Here is a 21471-nt window from a genome sequence, read left to right as displayed (position 1 = left end):
TTTAAAATCGTTATATCTGAATTTAAATTAGCACAACTATTGTTTTATTTATATAATTTTTATTAAAATAAAATTACATTAAAAGTTTTTAGGTAAGATTCCATCGTCTTTTGCAAGGCGAACTAAACAATCATCAGATTCACCCTGTAATAAAATTAAACATTGATATAAAAACAAAATTTATTTAGAATGATATATTATCTAATTTCCTTTTTACATATTACAATTCAGAACATACCATTCGACGGATTGCTCCGCATATCGCATACATTTTGGTTGTATCTGTCATACGACCGGTTTCTGGATCTACTTCTGCCAAAGTCAATTGTATAGATGCATGATCCTTTGCATGTACAATACGATTGCTCGATGAGCTAAATAAGAAATATATAAAGTTATACAACTGATCAATATAGGAGTTACACTAATATGCTAAATTAATTAACCTCATAAAATAAAAAGTAGAAAAGATTGAGAAAGTTATTTAATTAATTTTAAATATAATTAGTTAAGTATTAATCAAGAGTTTTGATGATAAACTTTGATCAATAAACTCATACGTTTATCCACAAATATAATAGAAAATATATACAAAGTGTATCTAATAACTGTGCCAGATTAGAATTTTGGAGCTTTTTTCAAATAGAAAAATTTGTGGAAAAAAATATTCCATCGTTTATAACCTCTATCATCGAATAATGTAAATTTTTGCAGAAGTATATCAGTGCAATTCCATTCTTGCACTTTTTTTCTACAATCTGTAATCTACATTTTTTGTCTGCAAAATAAAAGGTTATAGTACAGCCCAGTTATTAGATATATTATATACATAAATACAGATTTACTTTTTATTCATAGCAGATATTGCTTATCATTCTCATTATAATAATTCATAAAAATAAATTATATATATATATATATATATATATATATATATGTAAAAAAACGCATGATTCATTCTTAAGACACGTGCAATTCTTACCACTTTCTGGGAATATAAAGATCAACAACATTACCACCGTCGTCTTCCATTTTTTTCAATTGCAACGAAAATACTAAAAATAAAATAAGATAATTTTTAATATTTTTTACCTTAATAAAATATAATTTTATATATTTGAAAAATGCTTACGCGAAAGATTGACTTCGTTTATGAAGATGCTAAAGTAGAAAGGATGTACACGTTACCAACTCGTATTACCAAATGACTAAACTGAAACTATGTGAAATAAAAATTCCCTAAGTTGTAACAATAACCAATCATCGAACAGTATTTGTGAAGCGTCAAAATGATATCCCTAGACTATCGATATTGCACAGGATTGTTTCGAATAAGTATTTTGTGTTATTATTTCTACTTCAAGAAGTATACAGGGTGTTCTTTTTAAAATCAAACACTTTGTATTAACAGATAAATGTTAAATTAAATTGTTTGTAATGTTAAAGTTCCATCATTCGAATTTTCAAATATAATAATATAAAATTTCAAGAGATTAAATTCGAAAGATATTCAAAGTAATCGATATTTCTTCAAATAAAACTATACATATTGATTATAGGATAATTCATTAGAAAACAAAAAGAAAAGAAAATAAATCAGTAGATAGAATTGTTTTGATCTTCAATTGACCTTCAATAAGAAATTCACGATTCGAATGAGAACAATATAGAAGTATTATCGTTAACGCGTTTATAAACTCAATTGTTGTACAATTAATTACTTATAATAAAGAAGAGAAAATCTAAAATTGAAATGTACACCTTGTATAAAATCGAAATATACTTCTAGCTAAGATTTATTTTTCACTTAAAGGCGCTTCAGTCGTTAAAGGAGGTAGAAATCTTTTACGTAAATGTAGAATTCGTTCAATTTCAGTAGGTTGTTCATGGTCACGTGTTTATGGTTCGGGGTTAATCAATGATACATGCGTTCTTTATTGCAGTCAAGCGAATGCTTTCTGCTTGGATGGATGTGTAGTTTTCATTTTGGTTGTTAAAAGGATTGTTAGGCAATCGAAAAGTATGGGATCCTGACGCACAAAGCGTGGACAAGTCTTCTTACTTTCTATCTTTATTTTTACGAAGTAAGTACAAATGCACATGTGTGTGATTTTTCTAATTACAAAATATTTTATTATATATATATATATATATCGAAGTTGAGAATAAGGAAAATAACTTATGTGAATTCCAGTGAGAATCATTTTTCTTTTCCGTATAATTCGATTACATAGCTATTTTTTGTAACCTTGAACGATATAAGAAAGTACGATGGCATGATGAGCTGAATTTTGAAAAACAATTGATCTCAATTCGAATTTCTTAACCGACTAACTTTTCGATTAAATATATATTATCATTTTTATTATTATTATTATTATATTGTTATTGTTATTGTTATTGGATATATCTTTGTCCTTACTTTGTAACATTAATTTTGTTAAATAGATTGGCAGTAGATAAATAAGTAATTTTCTTCTTTCGCAAATAGAAATATATCAATTGGTGTGTATCTTTCAATATAAATAGAGCGGTCACTAACGTTTGCCAGGAAGCTAATATAATTCTATTATCTTTATCATCATCGTCATCATCGGTATCATCATTATTGTTATTATAATAATAATTAAATATTTAAAAACAATTATTATTATTAAGTTACTACGCGTTTCTTTCTTAATAAATATAATTTATAATACGTTTAAAAAAAAATAAAGAATATAAAAAAAAATATTTTGTGGAGTAAAAAAATGTATATCATCTTTCTATCATAGTATATGTAGAATATATACAGCATTTGATATGTATTGAGAAATCATATGTAAAATCTGACGTTCTTTGAGCTCTAATCTGTGATTCAGCATTAGATTTACATATGATTCAACGCAATGCGTGAATACGCAACTCACGCACCGTGTATACACGCACTATGCGTTAGTATGTGATTGTATATAATACAAAAAAAAATGAAAGTATAAAAAGAGACCTTGATCAAATTTGTTGATTTAAACAATTGTAGGTGAGAAAGTAATCTTTGTTATTCTGATATTGAGATCAAAATAACGTATTCTGTCGCAGTTCACTTTACAAGATAATTAAGAATGATAATTTGACAATAGGTTATTAAAAAGTCGTATAAATTATTTCCTTATCAACATTGTTTTAATACATTGTTCCTTATCGTGTTATATGTAAATTTAAGTATGTATAATTAAGAATTAAGTTTATAATTCAATACTGATGATTAAATATTAGTTTATTTTAATTTTCTCTTATTCCCTATCTCAATTTCTCGTTTAAATAAAAGTCTATATTTGTCTTGCTGTGAAATGATATTGTGTTAACACGTTAAGAGATCAATAGCGCCAATAAAATGACGAAATTTCGTTCTGATAGATTTATATTATTGTTACTGATTGCTAGAATGAAGTTTCTAGTCTTATCAAGGAAAAAAAAGATCGATGTTCCTTATCGATTGTTATAATGCGTTTGAAAAAAGAACCATTCGTCATGTTACTTTTTTCAACAAAAAAAGCAAATCATGTAATTATATCCTAGTAAAGTTACCATTACTATGTAATTTCTTGTCTTTAAAATTAAATTTTGGCCAATTAAACGTTTGGCCGTTTTTACGTCTATGTAGTTGTTCGCAAGATAATGAGAATACATTTTGCAGTGATATCAGTTCCGTATTTTTTTTATACTCTGTAGAACAGATTTCATTGCGTTAAACTTTATTATCTATCAGATTAGTGGGTAAAATTATTTTCTATTACTTGTTAGGTAAATGTGTTGCAATTCGCAAATAGTGTATGCGCGTGTGTTATATGTGTGTGAGTATATATATACACGTTTAATAGTTTATTTTCTCACGTTTTCCTGTACGTTATTATGTAATCTTCTTTGAATCTATTTTTCTACATTTTTTTATATAAACTGTTAGAAAATGTTAAAATATATCATTTATTTATTACATGATACATATTTATAATGAAAAGATAACTATTGTAAATATGTATTCGTATATGTGTAAATAAACGTGTATATAGAATTATGTGAAACATGCCAACGATGAAAAAAAAAAAAAAGAAGGAATAAAAGTTGCCAAATGATTCATAAATAAATTTAGTTATACGTGCATTAAAAATTCTATAGTAGTATTTATTAAGCTGATTAATTATGCATGCTGTTCTCACGTATAAGTTAATGAAGTATATAATATGTTGTACTTGCATATGGTCTGTCTCTTTGCATTTCCGCATCTGTGTATATACAAATGTATACACAAATATATACGTTTTTTAATAAATAAAATAATATCGAGAAAAAAACAAAATCTGTTGAGTCACAATCTAAACGTTGCTAAATTCGACATTTCATTTTACAAAAAAAAGGTGTAATATATTTATAAAGCTGTTGAAAGATAACGCACTGGTATGTGGTATGTTCAAAAGAGATAAGATATGATTATTATCATATTTTAGCCCTTCCAGAAACTAGCAATAAGAAGAGAAATTGATTCATTTAAAATTAACATTTATTTAATAACTATCGAATAACAATTATTTTATCCTTTTCGCAAAATATGTGTATTTTTCTTTTTTTCTTTTCTTTTGTCTGTTTGTCAAGGTAAAACTTCGTTACAAATAGAATGCATTCTTTACTTGAATTTATTTGCAATGACTTGTACTTTGTATTTTGTACTTATGTGCCCATAATTATGAAAGTGGTCTAATCCATTTGAGTCTAGACTTGTACACCGTGTGTGTAATCATACTGAGCTATTATTAGTTATTTTGAATAAAGTATTCATCGAAATAAGACTTTTTTTTATAAATAATATTTTTAAAGTATAGAGAAACAAAATTTGGTGTTCTAAAAAAGTCGTGGTTCCGAATGGGCTAAGGTACATATTTTTTGTTTTAAGATACAGAATTACATTTGAACACTAAATGAATTCTGTATAATATTGAAATAACAAACATAACGATTCATTTTTGATAATATCGTGAAAATTACATTGAATTAATTTAGTTTAAAATAATGTGTTATGAAATAAATGATAAACTCATTTTTTGTAAATTTTGACTTATTGTTAGATCACTTTCATAATTATGGGCACATATAGGATGATTAATTTATTACGAATGAAGTAGGTATATATATAGTATAATATTTTATATGTATAATGTTAAATACTTTGTTTTCATTTTGATCATGTTATTCATATATTTGATTATAAATGTTGTAATTTTCTCTAGTTCCACTTTCTCTTTTGTTTACGGAAGAGGCGCGTTAACGATCGTGATACTATCTTTTTATCATGGACGGAAAACAGAAATTTGAGAAGAAAAAGAATCCTCGTGAGGGAGCCAATCCTTTAAGCGCATTAACGTTCACGTAAGTATTTAGAACTTGAAACAATTGAAAATATATCTTGTTTCTACATGATAAAAAAGAGAAAACACTTGTTTTTATATCTATATATATACATTTACACTATTCAATTTTATTATTAAAGTATCACGTTGTTGTGATAATTATTGATAAATTTTTTCCTCGATCTATGTATTGTTTAAACTATATAAACAACAAGGTTGGATATGGATTAATATCTTATTAAAAATTTATCTTTCTATCTGACACAAATATGTTTTTCGAATAACAAGAATAACATCATTTCTTTATTTACGCTTTATGATTTTATAAGCGATTATTATCTATCCTAAATAACCCAATGGCTCTTATAACATTTAATAAATTATAATTATTAAGAAAATATATTTTTTTTATATAGCTTTATTTAATGTCTCATCAAGCATCGGGGATTATTAATGACAAAGAAAATATTATTTTACGTTATACTGACTGGTACTTTTTGTTTAATAATCAAACTAGAATATTTATAAGTATTCGTTTTTTTTTCATTTTATATATAATAAATAACTATAATTTTTACCGTATTTTGGGTGTACCAATATATCTACTGTAGTTTCTATCGAATTATTAACCCTTTGAGTGCTGAATACTTCCTACGAAAGTGGTTGCAATCGTTCGGGGTGAAATATTTTTGTTTGTTGATGTAAACTATATTGATTAAACGCAAGTTACAATTAAAAAATTGTAAAAAAGAAACAAAACAAACAATAATGCATATATGCGTCATTTATCGGTACAGCAGCTTTCGTTGGATGCACATATGCATCCATAATATTTAAAGGGTTAAAATATAATTATAACGTTATTGGGGTCACGTATGTTATGTATAATCAGTATTTGATTTTTTTAATTAATGACATGTGTGACCTGCATTACTATATTGCTTTTTTTTTCAAATAAAAAAATATTATATTTAATAGTATTTTTCTTCATTTTTTTAATCATTTCATTTATATATTAAATTACATATTTTGTAATTCTTCCTAATTCGATTTTGTTCTTTTTAAAACAAAATTCTCTATATACAATATGTTAGCATTACTCTGTGAATTGACTTAATAAATTGTTAAATAATTATACTGATTATCTGTAAATAATTATACTTTAATCATCTAATATATGAATTCGTGAAAGATAAATAGTTAAAGTATGAAATTGAAATTTAATTCAAGTTATAAGAAAAATATTCTTCGGTTTCGGTTTTAATACCTCTGCCTATTACTCAGATAATATGCTTTTTTTGTTGTAAGGCTTTTCAAACGAAGATTATCTAATCTAGAGATATAGTTTCTCTATCGATTTAATAGATTATATTAGGTTTCTTTCGAAAACTATAAAGACTAAAATAAAATATGGACAATGAGTACTTATGTCTTATTTTGTTTTTTAAAAACAAATTTTTTGTTTTTATTTTGTGAAGTTATTCAATTTGGCATGAGTTACTTATATATATATAAATACTTTAAATGTTGTTTTTTTTCTTTAATTGTTTTTTCATTGTTTTGTTCTTACAATTAGCCTTTATTATTTTCCTTCAAATAAATCTATTTTTTTTTGTGGAAAATTTTCCTCACATTACCTATCCTCCCACTCTTTCTTATGGTTATATATATCTATCGATGCCACTAGCTGTGACCTTTAGTGTTATATATAATATAAATACTAAATTAAACATATTAAAAAAAAACACTTCTAAACCGACATGATTTTCTTTATATATATGTAGAAATATGTGTAATATATTTTCATATTTTTATGAAATAGATGGATTTTACGCACCTTCTGGCTTGGGTATCGTAGAGACCTTGAAGTATCTGATCTATATAAGCCTCTTAAAGAACATACGAGTAGTGTACTTGGAGATAAATTAGCTACTTTATGGGAGGCAGAATGTCAAAAGATAAACGAGCAAAGAAATAAGGCTCTTAAAAGTGGTGCAAAATTTGATAATGAAAGTAACTTGAAAGAACCTAGTTTACTGAAAGTATTAATCAAATGTTTTGGTGCTCGCATAATGTTCTATGGAATAATACTGGTCATTATGGAAATAGTGCTCAGGTAAATATATATTATACATTATTATAAGTTCATTGAAATTTTTTCTCATTTCTTTTGTCCAGAGATAAATTACTTATAAAATTAATTAATCAGCTAATATTTTTATTAAGCTTATTATTACATATATATGCAGATTATTTCAACCATTGTTTCTTGGTCTATTAATTCGTTACTTTAGACCACGCAAGTACACCTATACTCTGGTAAATGGTGATCCACTGTACAAGAAGCAAAATAATTCTGATATGCAAGTTCGCAGAAATAAGAATTATGAAGATTTTTAAATCCCCTTTTCTACTTTTTCTCCTTATTAACCATTTAAATTACGTCCTCATAATTTAGTTACAATTTCATGATTTTTGTGCATGTTTAGTTAATTTAGAATTTTTCATTCATTGCATAATGCATAGCATATTATTTCTATTTCTTATTTTGATTCGTTTATTAACTTAAACTTTGAGTTAAAAAAGACTTTATAGAATATATTATATCTAAATTCATTTATAGTTAAGTATCTTTTAATAAGTATATTATTAGATACGATTTTCTAACGATAGAATGTTTATTATTTTAACTAGTATTGCTTTAAGCATGTAAAAAAAGAAATATTGGTAGTTAACGAATATCATAATGAAAATTTTGTCTTTTTCCATGTAGGGTGCTACAGCCATTATGCCTTGGCTATCTATTGCGATATTATAATACTCAAGAAGTATCCAAAAATGAAGCTTATTTATATGCTCTTGGAGTGATATTGTGCTCTGCTGTTAATATATTTGTTGTACACCCATACATGATGGCTATTCTTCATATGGGTATGAAAATGAGAGTAGCTTGTTGTTCATTAATCTATAGAAAAGCATTGAGATTATCAAGAACTGCATTAGGAAAAACAACGGTTGGACAAGCCGTTAATCTTTTATCAAACGATGTAAACAGATTTGATGTCGCTATCATATTTTTACACTACTTATGGATTGCACCACTTGAAACTATGATTATTACCTATTTCATGTTTGCTGAAGTACAAATATCTGCTATTATTGGTGTTGTGACATTGTTAATGTTTATACCACTTCAAGGTAAAGCACATAATTTATTTTAGATTAATTAATAAAAGTTATAAATATGTAAATAATTTATTTCATTCCTTTTATTTATTTAGGTTATTTGGGTAAAAAGTCATCCGAATTAAGATTGAGAACAGCTATAAGAACGGATGAACGAGTTAGACTAACGAATGAGATCATAACTGGAATTCAAGCAATTAAAATGTATACATGGGAGAAACCATTCAGTGATTTAATAGAAAAAGCTAGAAAGTAAGATAAAATAATAAAATTATTATTTTTATATATGTTACTCTTTAAGTCTTTGTAATTATATTTAAAATGTATTAATTAATCAATAGGAAAGAAATTAACGTTATTCGTTCTACGTCGTATATCCGAGGCGTCACTATGTCATTTATTATTTTTACAACAAGAATGTGTTTGTTTATTACTATATTGGCTTATGTCTTATTCGGTGGAAAGATAACTGCTGAAAAAGTTTTTATATTGACAGCGTATTATAATATTCTACGACAAACTATGACAGTTTTCTTCCCACAAGGTAAAATAAAGACTATTATTATTACCTGTTAATATTATCGACAAATAATTAATCAAATAATTTATGTATTAGGTATCACTCAAGTAGCAGAAGCCATGGTTTCTATAAAAAGATTACAGAAATTTATGATGTATGAGGAAATAATGCCAGAAAAGAATATAGATAAAAATAAGAATATTGCAAAGAAAAAACATAAAAAATCAGCTAATTTAAATAACGAAGTAAACGAAGATTTAACAAATAAAAGGAACAGTTACGACGAACAACCGAAATTAAATAGTGCCGATCCAATAAAATTAGAAAATGCTTTTGCTAAATGGTTTTCATCTGAAAATGAATATACATTGCAGGATATTAATATACACGTTCGTCCAGGTGAACTTATAGCTATAGTCGGACAAGTCGGTTCAGGAAAAAGCAGTTTGTTAAATGTTATCCTGAAGGAACTGAAATTATCTTCCGGTACTTTAAAAGTATGTTAATTTACTTATATTAGTATCATTTGCGTATGCTATATTTATTGATATTACATGATATTACAAATAGAATTAGAATAATAAACATGGTATTTTATTACTTTTTATTTTCAGGTTAATGGAAATACAGCTTACTCTAGTCAAGAACCATGGTTATTTGCTGGTTCAGTTAGACAAAATATTTTATTTGGCCGACCAATGGACCAAGTTCGATACAATAATGTTGTTAAAGTATGTCAATTAAAAAGGGATTTTTCTTTGTTACCTTACGGTGATAAGACAATAGTAGGAGAACGAGGTATTAGTTTGTCTGGTGGTCAACGTGCTAGGTTAGTATACTTTAACTGGAATTAAATTAATTATCTTAAAATATATTAAAAATATTATAATTAAATAAAACATAGGATAAATTTAGCAAGAGCGGTTTACGCAGAATCAGAAATTTACTTGTTTGATGATCCATTAAGTGCAGTAGATGCTCATGTTGGTAAACACATGTTTGAAGAGTGTATTGTTAAGTACTTAAAAGGAAAAACAAGAATTCTTGTTACTCATCAACTACAGTATTTGCACAATGTTGGTAGAATTATTGTGTTGAAGGATGGTTCGATACAGGCAGAAGGGTAAGTTTTTTAAAACAACACCAAATTCATTTGTCATATATATATATCAATCTAATAAAAGGCTTCATTTCAATAAGGACCTACGATGAGTTGGGTTCGAAAGGAGTGGATTTTGGACGTTTACTGGAAACTCAAGCAGTCGTTGAGGAACATCCTCCTTCCGCATCTGCTAGTAGAAGCAATTCTCGTAATCCAAGTATCTCTTCATTGAGTTCCTATAAAACGAATGACACTAGCAAGCAACCAGAACCAGACGAAGTAATATATTTATTTAAATGGGAATCCATTTACTATTATTATCTAGATTATTTTTTTGTATTTGTTATCAGGAGGCTGAAATGCGAACCAAAGGTAGTGTTTCTGGAAAAGTTTATGCCGGTTATCTCTTAGCTGGTGGTAACTGGTTCATAGTTACGTTAATCTTTGGGTTTTGTGCGATGGCTCAATTGGCAGCAAGTGGAGGTGATTTCTTCATATCTCGATGGGTCAATATGGAAGAGATATCGGTAAGTATACAATTCGATTTTTATTGTTAAGACTGTATCGTTTATTTTAATATATTTAATCTTTTTGTTATCTTTTATCAATAGATCAACGTAACGAGTAATGGTACAGAGATCTTTGAGTGGCAAGGACCAATTGATCGAGATACTTGTATTTATATATACAGTGGTTTGACTGTACTTACTATAGGAATAACGCTCATACGTTCAGCATCTTTTTTCAATATGTGTATGCGAGCGTCTATGACGTTACACGATAAAATGTTCCGTTGTATAAGTAATGCAAAAATGCGATTCTTCAACACTAATAATTCTGGCAGAGTTCTCAATCGGTTTTCAAAGGACATGGGAGCTGTAGACGAATTGTTACCAATTGCATTAATTGATTGTATACAAATTGGGTTATCATTATTGGGAATCATAGTGGTCGTTGCCATTGCTAATCCATGGTTACTAATACCGACTGTTGTAATTGGAGTTGTATTTTACTTTCTACGTGTCTTCTATATTGCCACAAGTCGGAGCGTGAAACGTCTTGAAGGAATCAGTGAGTACCTCAGAAATACAATAATACTACGATACACTATTAGGATAAAGATATCGATATTCATCTTCTCGATCGGATTCCGGAAATGGATGATTTTCGATCGTGTCGTATTCGAATATATAGATACTTTACACACACACATATATATATATATATATATATTATATTATATATATTTATTAATATTACAATATATTAACAAAGTAAATCATAAATACATTATTGGAGAGAATTTTTGAGTATAACCATAAATGGTCACCAGCACGTTCACCGGTGTTTGGACATCTGAACGCAACTCTACAGGGTTTACCAACGATACGATCCTTTGAAGCTGGTGACATTCTTATTAAGGAGTTTGACAACCATCAGGATTTGCATTCTTCGGCATGGTTCATATTCATTGCTTCCTCTCGTGCCTTTGGATTCTGGTTAGACGTGTTCTGTCTAGTGTACATAGCTCTAGTCACTCTAAGCTTCCTTATTATGTATGATGATGCTTCTGGATCAATGGAAGGTGGCAACGTTGGTCTGGCGATTACACAAAGTATTGGCTTGACTGGTATGTTCCAATGGGGTATGCGACAGAGTGCCGAATTGGAAAATCAAATGACATCGGTTGAACGTATACTTGAGTACAGGTATGTCTTAGATTACAGATTTATAAAATTTGTGTCGCGTTAAAATATTAAAATATTTACAAAGTAGAGTTTACATATTCAATGCATTTTGACTTATAAAAGTTTGGAAAAAAAGCCTTGTGTGTGTGTAATCTAAATACTTTATCTTAAACGTATAAAGATGATTTTTATAAAGTTTTACTAAATATCTTTAATCTTACTGGTTTGTACATTAAATACTTTTGTACTATTTGAAATTAAAAAGGATAAATAATTTTTAGCAAAGTGGAAAACGAACCATTATTGGAAAGTCCACCTGATAAGAAACCACCAGAAGATTGGCCGCAACAGGGAAAGATCGAGTTCAAAGAAGTGTCAATGCAATATTCAGTGTTCGAACCACCGGTGTTGAAAGATCTTTCTTTTGAGATAAAGTCACGGGAAAAGATAGGTATTGTTGGTAGAACCGGTGCAGGAAAATCATCCTTGATTTCTGCCTTATTTCGTTTCGCTGAGATTGAAGGGCCTATATTAGTAGATGGTATTGATACAAGAGAAATAGGTCTTCACGATCTTCGTTCGAAAATGAGTATAATTCCACAAGAACCTTTCTTATTTTCTGGATCGTTGAGGAGAAATCTTGATCCGTTTGATACCTATCGAGATGACATATTATGGCAAGCACTGGAAGAAGTAGAACTCAAAGAAATGGGCTTAGAAGCTCATATAAATGAAGGGGGATCTAATTTGAGTGTTGGACAACGACAGCTCGTTTGTTTAGCAAGAGCCATCGTACGAAATAATCCAATTCTTATCTTGGATGAAGCTACGGCCAATGTCGATCCTCGTACGGACGAGTTGATACAAAAGACGATTCGTCAAAAATTTGAAAAGTGCACAGTACTTACTATCGCTCATCGTCTTAACACTGTGATGGATAACGATCGTATATTGGTGATGGATGCTGGTCGTGCAGTGGTAAGTTAATCGTTCATTTTAGACATATAAAATACTTACTCGTACTTGTACATCGATCACAACCTCCAGAGAATGTTTCTTTGATGTTGAATGTTTTTTTTTTGTTACGATTTGTTTGATATGTCTAGTTGTATTATATCAATTATGTCTTTGTAACGTCTTAATGATGTCCTAAGAAAATGATGATATTTTTCTTTTTTTGTTACATTTGCAGGAATTTGATCATCCTCACATACTATTACAAAACAGTAAAGGATACTTAAGCAGCATGGTACAAGAGACGGGTCAAGTTATGGCGGAGGCTTTGACCGCTATAGCACGTGATAATTATACGTCTCGTTACACGTCTACAACGCTTTGATGTGTGACATCTAAATACTTATCGTCATATTAATTTTTAGCATCGTTAATATCTAGTTTGGATTAATTCATTTCTTTTTAGGCACGACCACAATTTTAAAGTGCTTTCTCTTATTATTTGGATATAATAATATTATTCACATTTTGAACAAGATTATTTCCAAAGCTACTTAGGATATTCATAAACAAAACTTATGCGAATTTTTAAGTTCTATACATCAAAATCAAATAACATGAGTGTGTTTGTATGTATATATGTATGTATGTATGTATGCATGCATGTATGTGTGTATGTGTGTATGTGTGTATGTACATCTATATTATATCTATGCTGTTGTGTATTTGATAAATGAGGATACGTGTGTATTCATTTTGTGTCGCATTCAGACAAATATGATTAGATAAATTTACTTAATTAAAAATCAATGCCAAAACTAAAGAAGATCAACTTCCAATGAAGATCCATAAGTAATTTTGGTTAGATCCAATTCTTCGGTGCCCAAATCATTGAAATTTCTTCCATGAATAATAAAAATATTAAAAGTTCAAATAATAAATTTTTGTTATATTATTTATTAGGAATTATAATAGAATTATATTTCAAATATTTTTTAACCAATTATAAGTATAATATGAGTCACAACTCGGTCGTGCCTAAATTCTGTGTCAAACGTAAGACATATTGGTTTTCTCTTTACATTTTTGTTTCTTTTTTCCTTTCTTTGGAATTACTAAAATGGTATTTTGTAGAAGTAATATTTGTCTTAGAATATTTTAAATAGAATTGTAGAGAACCATTTTATACTGTCTGGCGCTGACGCAGATTCAGTATTATTACTTAATATTTTATATCTTATAATTTTCTTTCATCTATATTTCTCTCTCTTTTTCTCTTTTTTTTGTTTATTTGAAATACTTAACGATAAATTGTCACTTTACTTAATAATATGGTTCTATTTTTATACGTATTATATATATATATATATATATATATATATATATATATATATATTAAAAAAACATGGAAAAAGAAAAAGTAAAATTTTCTATAATCGCATACTTATTTCCTACATATTATATATTGAACGTTTGATAAAAATTATATATATATATATATATACACATATACATATACATATACATATACATATACATTATATGTATATACATCTGCGATGTGTGGCTATAAAAACAAGGAACATTTTGCCTTGCCAAAGGACAGGTGCTTACATTAGACTTCTTTTCAACGCAAAAAAATATTCCTATAATAATGATTATAAAGAACATTAATTATATATATATTTCATAGCATAAGAATATAAATCGTTTAGGTTTGAAGAAAAGAAAAATAAGTAAAATACAAAAAAAAAAAATAAATAGAGAAGGAAGGTATACGCCAACTTTTTCACATACAATTTTTTTCCTCTTTTACATTTTATATTATAAACATAGATTAAAATGAACATTAAAATAAACAAAAATGAATAATCAAATGGGTTTTTTCACGACATCACAAATTTGTCATTCTGACTCGTGTATTAGATTACAAAAAAAAAACAAAAAATACTCCTCGTTCGTAAGAAATTCAAATCTATGTATATTACATCGCATTCATACGCATACATACATATGCACATTAAACATCAAATATATACGTACATATACATACCACATACACACTATACTCTCACATACATATATATATATATATACCCACCAAATTTATGAGTGCAAGCATCTCATCAATCGGATATATTTGAATTAATATCCTAAGAAAGATGTTTAATTAGATTATTATATATATAATATATACCTCTTTTGATGAAATGATTGCTCTTTTACAAGTGCCTCTTATTAAATGTAATTATTAAAAATAAAATATAAATGTATTACAGAAGGAAATAACGTTTAATCAACATAATTATTTTTTCTCAATGTGTTACACCTATTATTCAAACGAGTCATTTCTATTATTTTCTTCCTCTCCTCGTTAGAATTAATTAGTATGGAGTTATAACTTTTAATTCTTCTTCTTCTTCTCCTCATTATTATTACTATTATTATTATTATTATTATTATTATTATTATTATTATTATTATTATTATTATTGTTAATTATTATTAAAGATCTTAAAAAATTGTACAGGAAGTATGCATGTATCGTAGAATAAGAACACAGATCGTTTAGGAATTGAAAATGATACAAAAAAAAGATGCACAAAATGAATTTTTAAACAGTGTTTTCTTTTTGTATTTTGTTATAGACAATTGGTCGTTAAATTAATATTGTGAGTAATTAAAAAAACTATTAGAAAAGAAAAAATAGGAAACAATCAAATTTAATATCCGTATAATTAGTCATAATTTTCAAATTGTGTTAACTTATTTAACATTTATGATTCCTTATCGAGTGTATGTCACCATTAACGTGACATTAAAATTTTTACCACTAATTAGGTGAAAAAAAGTATAAATGGATAAAATGACGACTTAATATAAGTGTTTTCGCCCGATAAAGATAAATTATTGCATTATTATTTAAATATGTCAATAAAAGTTAAATTGTTGAAATGGCGCGGTGTGTTAGTATTTAAGAAGAAAATTTCAATGATAATTTAATTCAATGATTATTTAAATATAAAAATACATTAAAGCGAGGAGGGAGGGTGGGAATGAGTGTTACTGACATGAAAAATTCATCAATTAGAATTTGTGTCATGACTTACGTAACAAATAGTTATTGCTCGTATTAAAAAATAATAATTTAAAAATTTCCAAAATGTATATATATAAATGGTTATACGCGTAGGTGTTGTGTGTAATAATTAGTCTCTCTCGTCTCGTTATAACAACGTTCCATTATTTTGTTTAATCAAATAGTTGTATTAAATAAAGAGAAAAAAAAGAAAAAAAGGGAAAGGAGTAAGTAGAGGGAGATAGAATAATAAAAAAGAAGAAAAAAATAAAAATAAAAAGATACGTATCTAGATCTATACTCTGCTTATACTCATCTCGCAATGATCGCTCGATATGATTTATTGCAAATCATAAAAACGTGTCGTCGCGAGCTAAGTACACTAGTGTATTGTAATACTGACAGTAAAGAGATTACCATATTAATGTTAGATAAAAATTAATAATCCAACGATACGTAATATAATAAAGCTTTCTTAATTTTTATAATAATTGTGTGCTTTTACAGACACGTACATACACATATACATACATACGAGCTAACGATTACAATTACCAATAATCATTTAAACGTATTTTAAGTTATACAGTAGAACTCGGAAACGATTATTTTTAAATGAAATATGATTTTTATTATTTTATTTTTTTTTTTCTAATTTTTTTTACCGAGTTCAACTGTAATCACAATCGAAAAAGGGGGGGGGGAGAGTCTATATTGTAATTTATATTTTTTTATATTTTATTTTTACTTTTTTTTTTGTAAATTATTATCGTTATTAATATTAATATTAATATTATTATTATTATTACTATTATTACTATTATTATTATTATTATTGTGGTATTATTGTTAATATTGTTGTTATTATTATTGTTGTTGTTGTTATTATTATTATTGTTTCGTGGATACATTTTTCCACGATTTGAGCAGAGGACTTTTACGGATGGTGGATACGATGCGAAAATGTGTTATGTAAAAATATCAATAAAAAAAAAGTGATAAATGAAAAGAAATATTAATAAATGAAGAAACATTGATAAATATAAAGTAAGTTATACATATATATATAAAGAAAAATGCATACACCATTCACATTATCGTCATGCTTGTCATTTACATAGCGTTCATTTTGTATCATAAAATTGTATCACTGCTTTTGAAAAGGCATAGAAAAATATGCCTCCGAACGCACATTCTAATAAATGATAATGATGATGATGATGATGATCATCATCATCATCATCATAGTCAACCTCATAGTCATCATCACCATTCTTATTATCATAATCATTATTATTACTATTATGGTTACTTATCATATATATATATATATATATCCATTTATATCGCTTAAAAATAATTGTAATTGTTTTTTAAAAAACAAAACACTTGACAAGCGAGATTCTCGCATAATATTATATAAATATTAACCGACAATATATAACCGAATATAAATAAATACAAAAAGTGGACAGTGTCGGAAGTGTGTAAAACGTCGTCGTAAGATGAAATATATATATAATATAAAAGAAAGAAAAAGAACTTGGTGTGTGTGTGTGTGTGTGTGTGTGTGTGTGAAATATTGAAATTGTGGGTAATTTTGTCTTTTTTAATCGCATTTATCGCGATACAGAAAGACTTTTCACGCGTTCGTTTTGAGATGGAAGACTTTATTTCTCTCATTGTTAACCTTTTACTTCTCACTTTTTTATTTTCTTTTGTTTTATTTATATTTTTTGTCATTTTCTTTTTTTCCTATTCTTTTATTATTTAACTGTAAAAGAGCTCGCCAGGACGAATAAAGTAATAATCGTCGAATCGTAAATAGTTGGCGAGAGAGAGAGAGAGAGAGATTAGGTCAACTCGGCGAATCTTTTAACAATTTATACAATCTAGATCGACGAGAGATTTTTTCTTATCCAAGCTTTATACATTGACAAACAGAGAGACAGAATACACATAAAAAGGGGGGGATCCGATGAATAACTCATGGATAAATTTTTACGAGATGATGATATACATATACTGTGTTAAAAAAATAAGAGAAAGATGGAGACTGAGAGAGAGAAAGAAAGAGAGTGAGTGAGAGTATATGAGAGAGCACGTATTCGTACGAAATTTTTCGTTATATTGACGATAAAGATTTATTTCATTCTTCGATCGTCAAGTACGGTACAATCGGAGGGCTAAGTTGCTCTCCTTTCTCGAGATAAAGGACAAAAGACAAAAAAGGATAGATAGATAGGTAGATAGAAAGTAAGAAAGAGAGAAAGAGAAAGGGCTAGAGAGAGAGAGAGAGAGAGAGAGAGAGAGAGAGATTTATCACGCAAGAAAAAAGAAAGAATTAGAAAAGAGACAGAATTCTGTCTTTTTATTTTCTTTTTTGTTTCTCTCTTTTTCTTTTTCTCTTTTCTCTTTCTCTTTATTTTCTGCTTACTTTTTTTCTTTCTTTCTTTCTTTCTTTCTTTATAAATATCATTAAGTTACATGGAAAAAGTTCCTGTCGAATTTTAAAATACATATTTTGATATTGATATTATCAAAAAGCTCGTGAAATTTACTTTCTTGAAACGAGTAGCCAACGGTATGTATCTACATATAAATTGGAATATTTATAGGATAGAATAAAGTTTAAAGTTAATAAATAAGAGTATATATTGCGTTTTCGATACGATAAAAGAATTTTATAGGGATCCTGCCCTGCTAATATTTCTTTTTTGTTTTTTCTTGTATCTTCAACACTTCGATCAAAAAGTTAACGAATTTTCTAATTTTTCATTTTACAAATTTTCAGTTACAAAATTACCAATTCTACTAGTGGTAGCATTTTAAATGACTCGACGAAACATAGTCTCTTTTTTTATTCGTTATTCTTATGTTGATACTTTGTTAGAGAGAAAAAGAGAAAGAGAGGGATAATAAAAATAAAATAATAGCAATAATAATAATAATAATAATCATCATAATTAATAAAAGTAATAGAGATGAAAGATTTGAATCGGAGCGTGTAGTAAAGAGAAAGGAAGAAAAGAAGGAATAAAAATAGGGTGAAGGGTGAAGGGTGAAGGGTAGGATTTAATTAAACAAGAACCTCGAGACTCTCACGCGAACGTGCCTTCTGTTGTCCGCACTTGCCGTTCGATTGTACGATCATTGCAACTGATTGGCAGGTACTCTCGTTTCCTATTGGTCTTATAGGAGGCATTGCGAGTCTTAGTTCGTACCAAAACTTACGACGATTGCCGGACGTGAGAAAATTTGTTGAAGAGAATGAGAACGACGACGTTGAGGAAAGTGGATTAAGAGATTTATCAATCGGGGGATTGTTATTTGGTTCCTCCCATCGAAGGATTTTCAAACGATCGAATAGTACAAAGTTACTGTCCGACCTATCACCTCGTCTCGATGATGGTTTTCCCATCGCCGTGGTATTCGGTAGTTCCTTCAAGATCACTGCGATTGTTCTTGTCGATAAACCAGCAAGCTGTTTCAAAATTGGTAGGACGCTTGACTCTGTCCAAACGTCACCTAACGATCCTGGACTCAGAACCACGATTATACGCCTTGCTGTATTAACGTGAGGTCCAATTTCTGAAGTCCCTGAGAACAATAGAATAGTTACGAGTCATTATACAAAATTATTCGATTTTCGAAAGAAATAAATTGTACGGTTTGATAAATAAATATTCATTTTTATATAACCGTTATTATTTGATAATATCGAATAAGTGTTTGAAACTATTGGTACAGAAGCGACTCGACGAATATAGAAAAATATGTTCAATATTATTATTCGATAACAATTAAATCAAATTTCTCTGACGGCAAATGAACTTATATCATTTACAAAGAAAAAACACTTTCAGTCAATAATATTTTATAAATAAACTTTATAAAATATAAGAAATACAAATTTATAAGAATATTGTGTAGTATTGTTTTTGCTTATATCATTTAAAAAAGAAAAAAAAATGGTTTAGATATTAGATTTATGAGTAAAAGTGTAACAAAAATCGCGTCGATTTACGGTTAGACGAAACAATGTCAAGTGATACTTGACGTAAAACAATATAACAGAACTGCTTTACAAATTTGATCCTTTAAAAGAACAAAAAAAAGGAAAAAAGAAATAAATATATTGAACTAAAATTTGAAATTACAAGGCACCACCGGGCGTTGCTTTTTCTTTCTATTTTATTCTTACCCCTTTTAAAAGGATACACTCTACTACTTCGGCCAATTACGTTTGAACGGCAATTTACCGTGTGCTGCGATAAATTTGTAGAACCTGATAATTAATGTTTTATAAAATGAAAAAAAGATGAAAAAAAAATAAAAAATAAAAAAGGGGGCGAAAAGTGGTTCTTGTTGTGATCGAATGAAGCGTTCTTCAACAGGAGTATCAACAAAGATGGGGGAGAAGAAGAACACCGCTGACGTTAATAATATTTTGTAGACGTTTAGAATTTTCACGATCGATCGACCGACCAACCAACCAACCGACCGGTTTAAACGCGCGTACCATTTTAAATGCAAATTTCTCGTCGTTGGTCTTTCACAGAGTAGATGATAGTACGATCTAGATAAAACTACAACTAGAAAGAGAGAGAGAGAGAGAGAGGGAGAAGAATTTAGAATCCTTCGTACGAAGAAAACGTTTAATAGTTGTTTCATTCGCTAATAATTCTCTCATTAAAACTAACAAATCTAAAATTGAATCCTCGTCTAATTCCCCTATAAAATCTCTAATGTATTATTAAATTAGTTAATAATTTCTATAGAAAATTAAATGAAAATCTTTAACGTATACTAACGAATTTCAATTTATAAAATTTAATTCAACGAAAGATTTGTCATTTACAATTTAACATTATATATGCCAGGTCAGTCATTTTGACTGGTCGGGCCATTTTAATTCAAAATTTCTATTTCATGTAATATTTGAGTTCTGTAAATAATTAAGCGTTTTGTTATGTAAAATATCTATAAATCCATTTATCTATTAAAATTATTATTGTTAAACATTTTTTGTTATTTTTTAAGAGAAAATAAAAACTGGAAGCCTCAAAAAGCATTTTTTTTATATCACACGCCAGTCATTTTGACTAGTGTGGTAGAAATAGGTATAATGAAAATGGTGGTATATCTAGTGTTAATAAGAGATAACGCGTTCAAAAGTCGTATATAAAAATGACATAACTTTTCTTGAGAAATATGTCAAAATATAACGTGTATAATTGATATATTATATCCTTAATTTATCGAATTATTTATCATCTCACGTTAAGCGAGAGACCACGTTTAACCCCAACAATGTCCATCGTTTCTTTGACCATTAATTAACATTAGAGCGATTCGATTAGAAGCAAATAATTAAAAGTTTCATCATTTTAAAGGAATCAAGTCTTTCTCTCTTTCTTTCTCTTTCTCTATTTTGTGAGATAAGATGTTTCAGCTTGTAAAATAATAAAGACACACACACACATATATATATATAGAATGAGTGAGATGTGAGATAGAACGAGAGGGGGAGAGAGAGACAGAGAGAGAAACTGACAAAG

The 21471-nt window shown here is 28.0% G+C and overlaps 3 protein-coding genes across 7 annotated transcripts in view; 1 reads left to right on the top strand and 2 right to left on the bottom strand.

Annotated features, from left to right (window-relative positions):
• Positions 1 to 39: 39 nt before the first annotated feature.
• On the bottom strand, positions 40 to 1273 carry RpS21 (ribosomal protein S21). Its single transcript, XM_015328960.2, has 4 exons — positions 1133 to 1273; positions 983 to 1055; positions 239 to 374; positions 40 to 144 (listed from the first exon to the last, which is right to left on the bottom strand). The coding sequence occupies exons 2-4, from the start codon at positions 1030 to 1032 to the stop codon at positions 79 to 81; spliced, it is 252 nt and encodes an 83-aa protein (XP_015184446.1). The 5' UTR covers positions 1033 to 1055; positions 1133 to 1273; the 3' UTR covers positions 40 to 78.
• Positions 1274 to 1881: 608 nt separating this feature from the next.
• Positions 1882 to 15120, top strand: LOC107070584 (putative multidrug resistance-associated protein lethal(2)03659). 4 transcript variants are annotated; one of them, XM_015328931.2, is made up of 16 exons: positions 1882 to 2084; positions 5289 to 5400; positions 7204 to 7497; positions 7631 to 7744; positions 8155 to 8579; positions 8663 to 8819; positions 8909 to 9111; positions 9184 to 9584; positions 9702 to 9916; positions 9992 to 10210; positions 10288 to 10468; positions 10540 to 10716; positions 10801 to 11260; positions 11523 to 11898; positions 12159 to 12855; positions 13070 to 15120. In XM_015328931.2, exons 2-16 carry the CDS (start codon positions 5324 to 5326, stop codon positions 13214 to 13216), a joined length of 4143 nt encoding a protein of 1380 aa, XP_015184417.2. In that variant the 5' UTR covers positions 1882 to 2084; positions 5289 to 5323; the 3' UTR covers positions 13217 to 15120. The 4 variants fall into 4 exon arrangements, with proteins under 4 accessions (XP_015184417.2, XP_015184408.2, XP_089026614.1 ...); XM_015328922.2 differs by having other exon boundaries at positions 5262 to 5400; XM_089170488.1 differs by lacking the exon at positions 7631 to 7744 and having other exon boundaries at positions 5262 to 5400.
• LOC107069133 (interleukin-1 receptor accessory protein-like 1-B) overlaps positions 14758 to 21471 on the bottom strand; it is a 182742-nt gene continuing 176028 nt past the window's right edge. For both annotated transcript variants that reach the window (XM_015326158.2, XM_089170516.1), the window contains one exon: positions 14758 to 19510. In XM_015326158.2, the coding sequence (XP_015181644.2) occupies positions 18990 to 19510 (521 nt within the window). In that variant the 3' untranslated portion in view covers positions 14758 to 18989. The remainder of the gene's footprint in view (positions 19511 to 21471) is intronic.

This window comes from Polistes dominula, unplaced genomic scaffold (genome assembly GCF_049000335.1).
Source record: "Polistes dominula isolate Pdom_NZ unplaced genomic scaffold, Pdom_raw_medaka contig_15, whole genome shotgun sequence".
Lineage (NCBI taxonomy): Eukaryota > Metazoa > Arthropoda > Insecta > Hymenoptera > Vespidae > Polistes > Polistes dominula.
This window is presented reverse-complemented; position numbering and strand designations above follow the sequence as displayed.

What these genes read in the sequence shown, in the direction of transcription:
- LOC107070584 (XM_015328931.2), top strand. Translation starts at nt 5,324, where the DNA reads ATGGACGGAAAACAGAAATTTGAGAAGAAAAAGAATCCTCGTGAGGGA. An exon ending in TTAAGCGCATTAACGTTCAC is followed by an intron (nt 5,401 to 7,203) that starts GTAAGTATTTAG and finishes TTTATGAAATAG; the next exon opens with ATGGATTTTACGCACCTTCT. An exon ending in TTAATAGAAAAAGCTAGAAA is followed by an intron (nt 8,820 to 8,908) that starts GTAAGATAAAAT and finishes ATTAATCAATAG; the next exon opens with GAAAGAAATTAACGTTATTC.
- RpS21 (XM_015328960.2), bottom strand. Translation starts at nt 1,032, where the DNA reads ATGGAAGACGACGGTGGTAATGTTGTTGATCTTTATATTCCCAGAAAG. An exon ending in CTTTATATTCCCAGAAAGTG is followed by an intron (nt 375 to 982) that starts GTAAGAATTGCA and finishes TTTCTTATTTAG; the next exon opens with CTCATCGAGCAATCGTATTG. An exon ending in GCGGAGCAATCCGTCGAATG is followed by an intron (nt 145 to 238) that starts GTATGTTCTGAA and finishes ATTTTATTACAG; the next exon opens with GGTGAATCTGATGATTGTTT.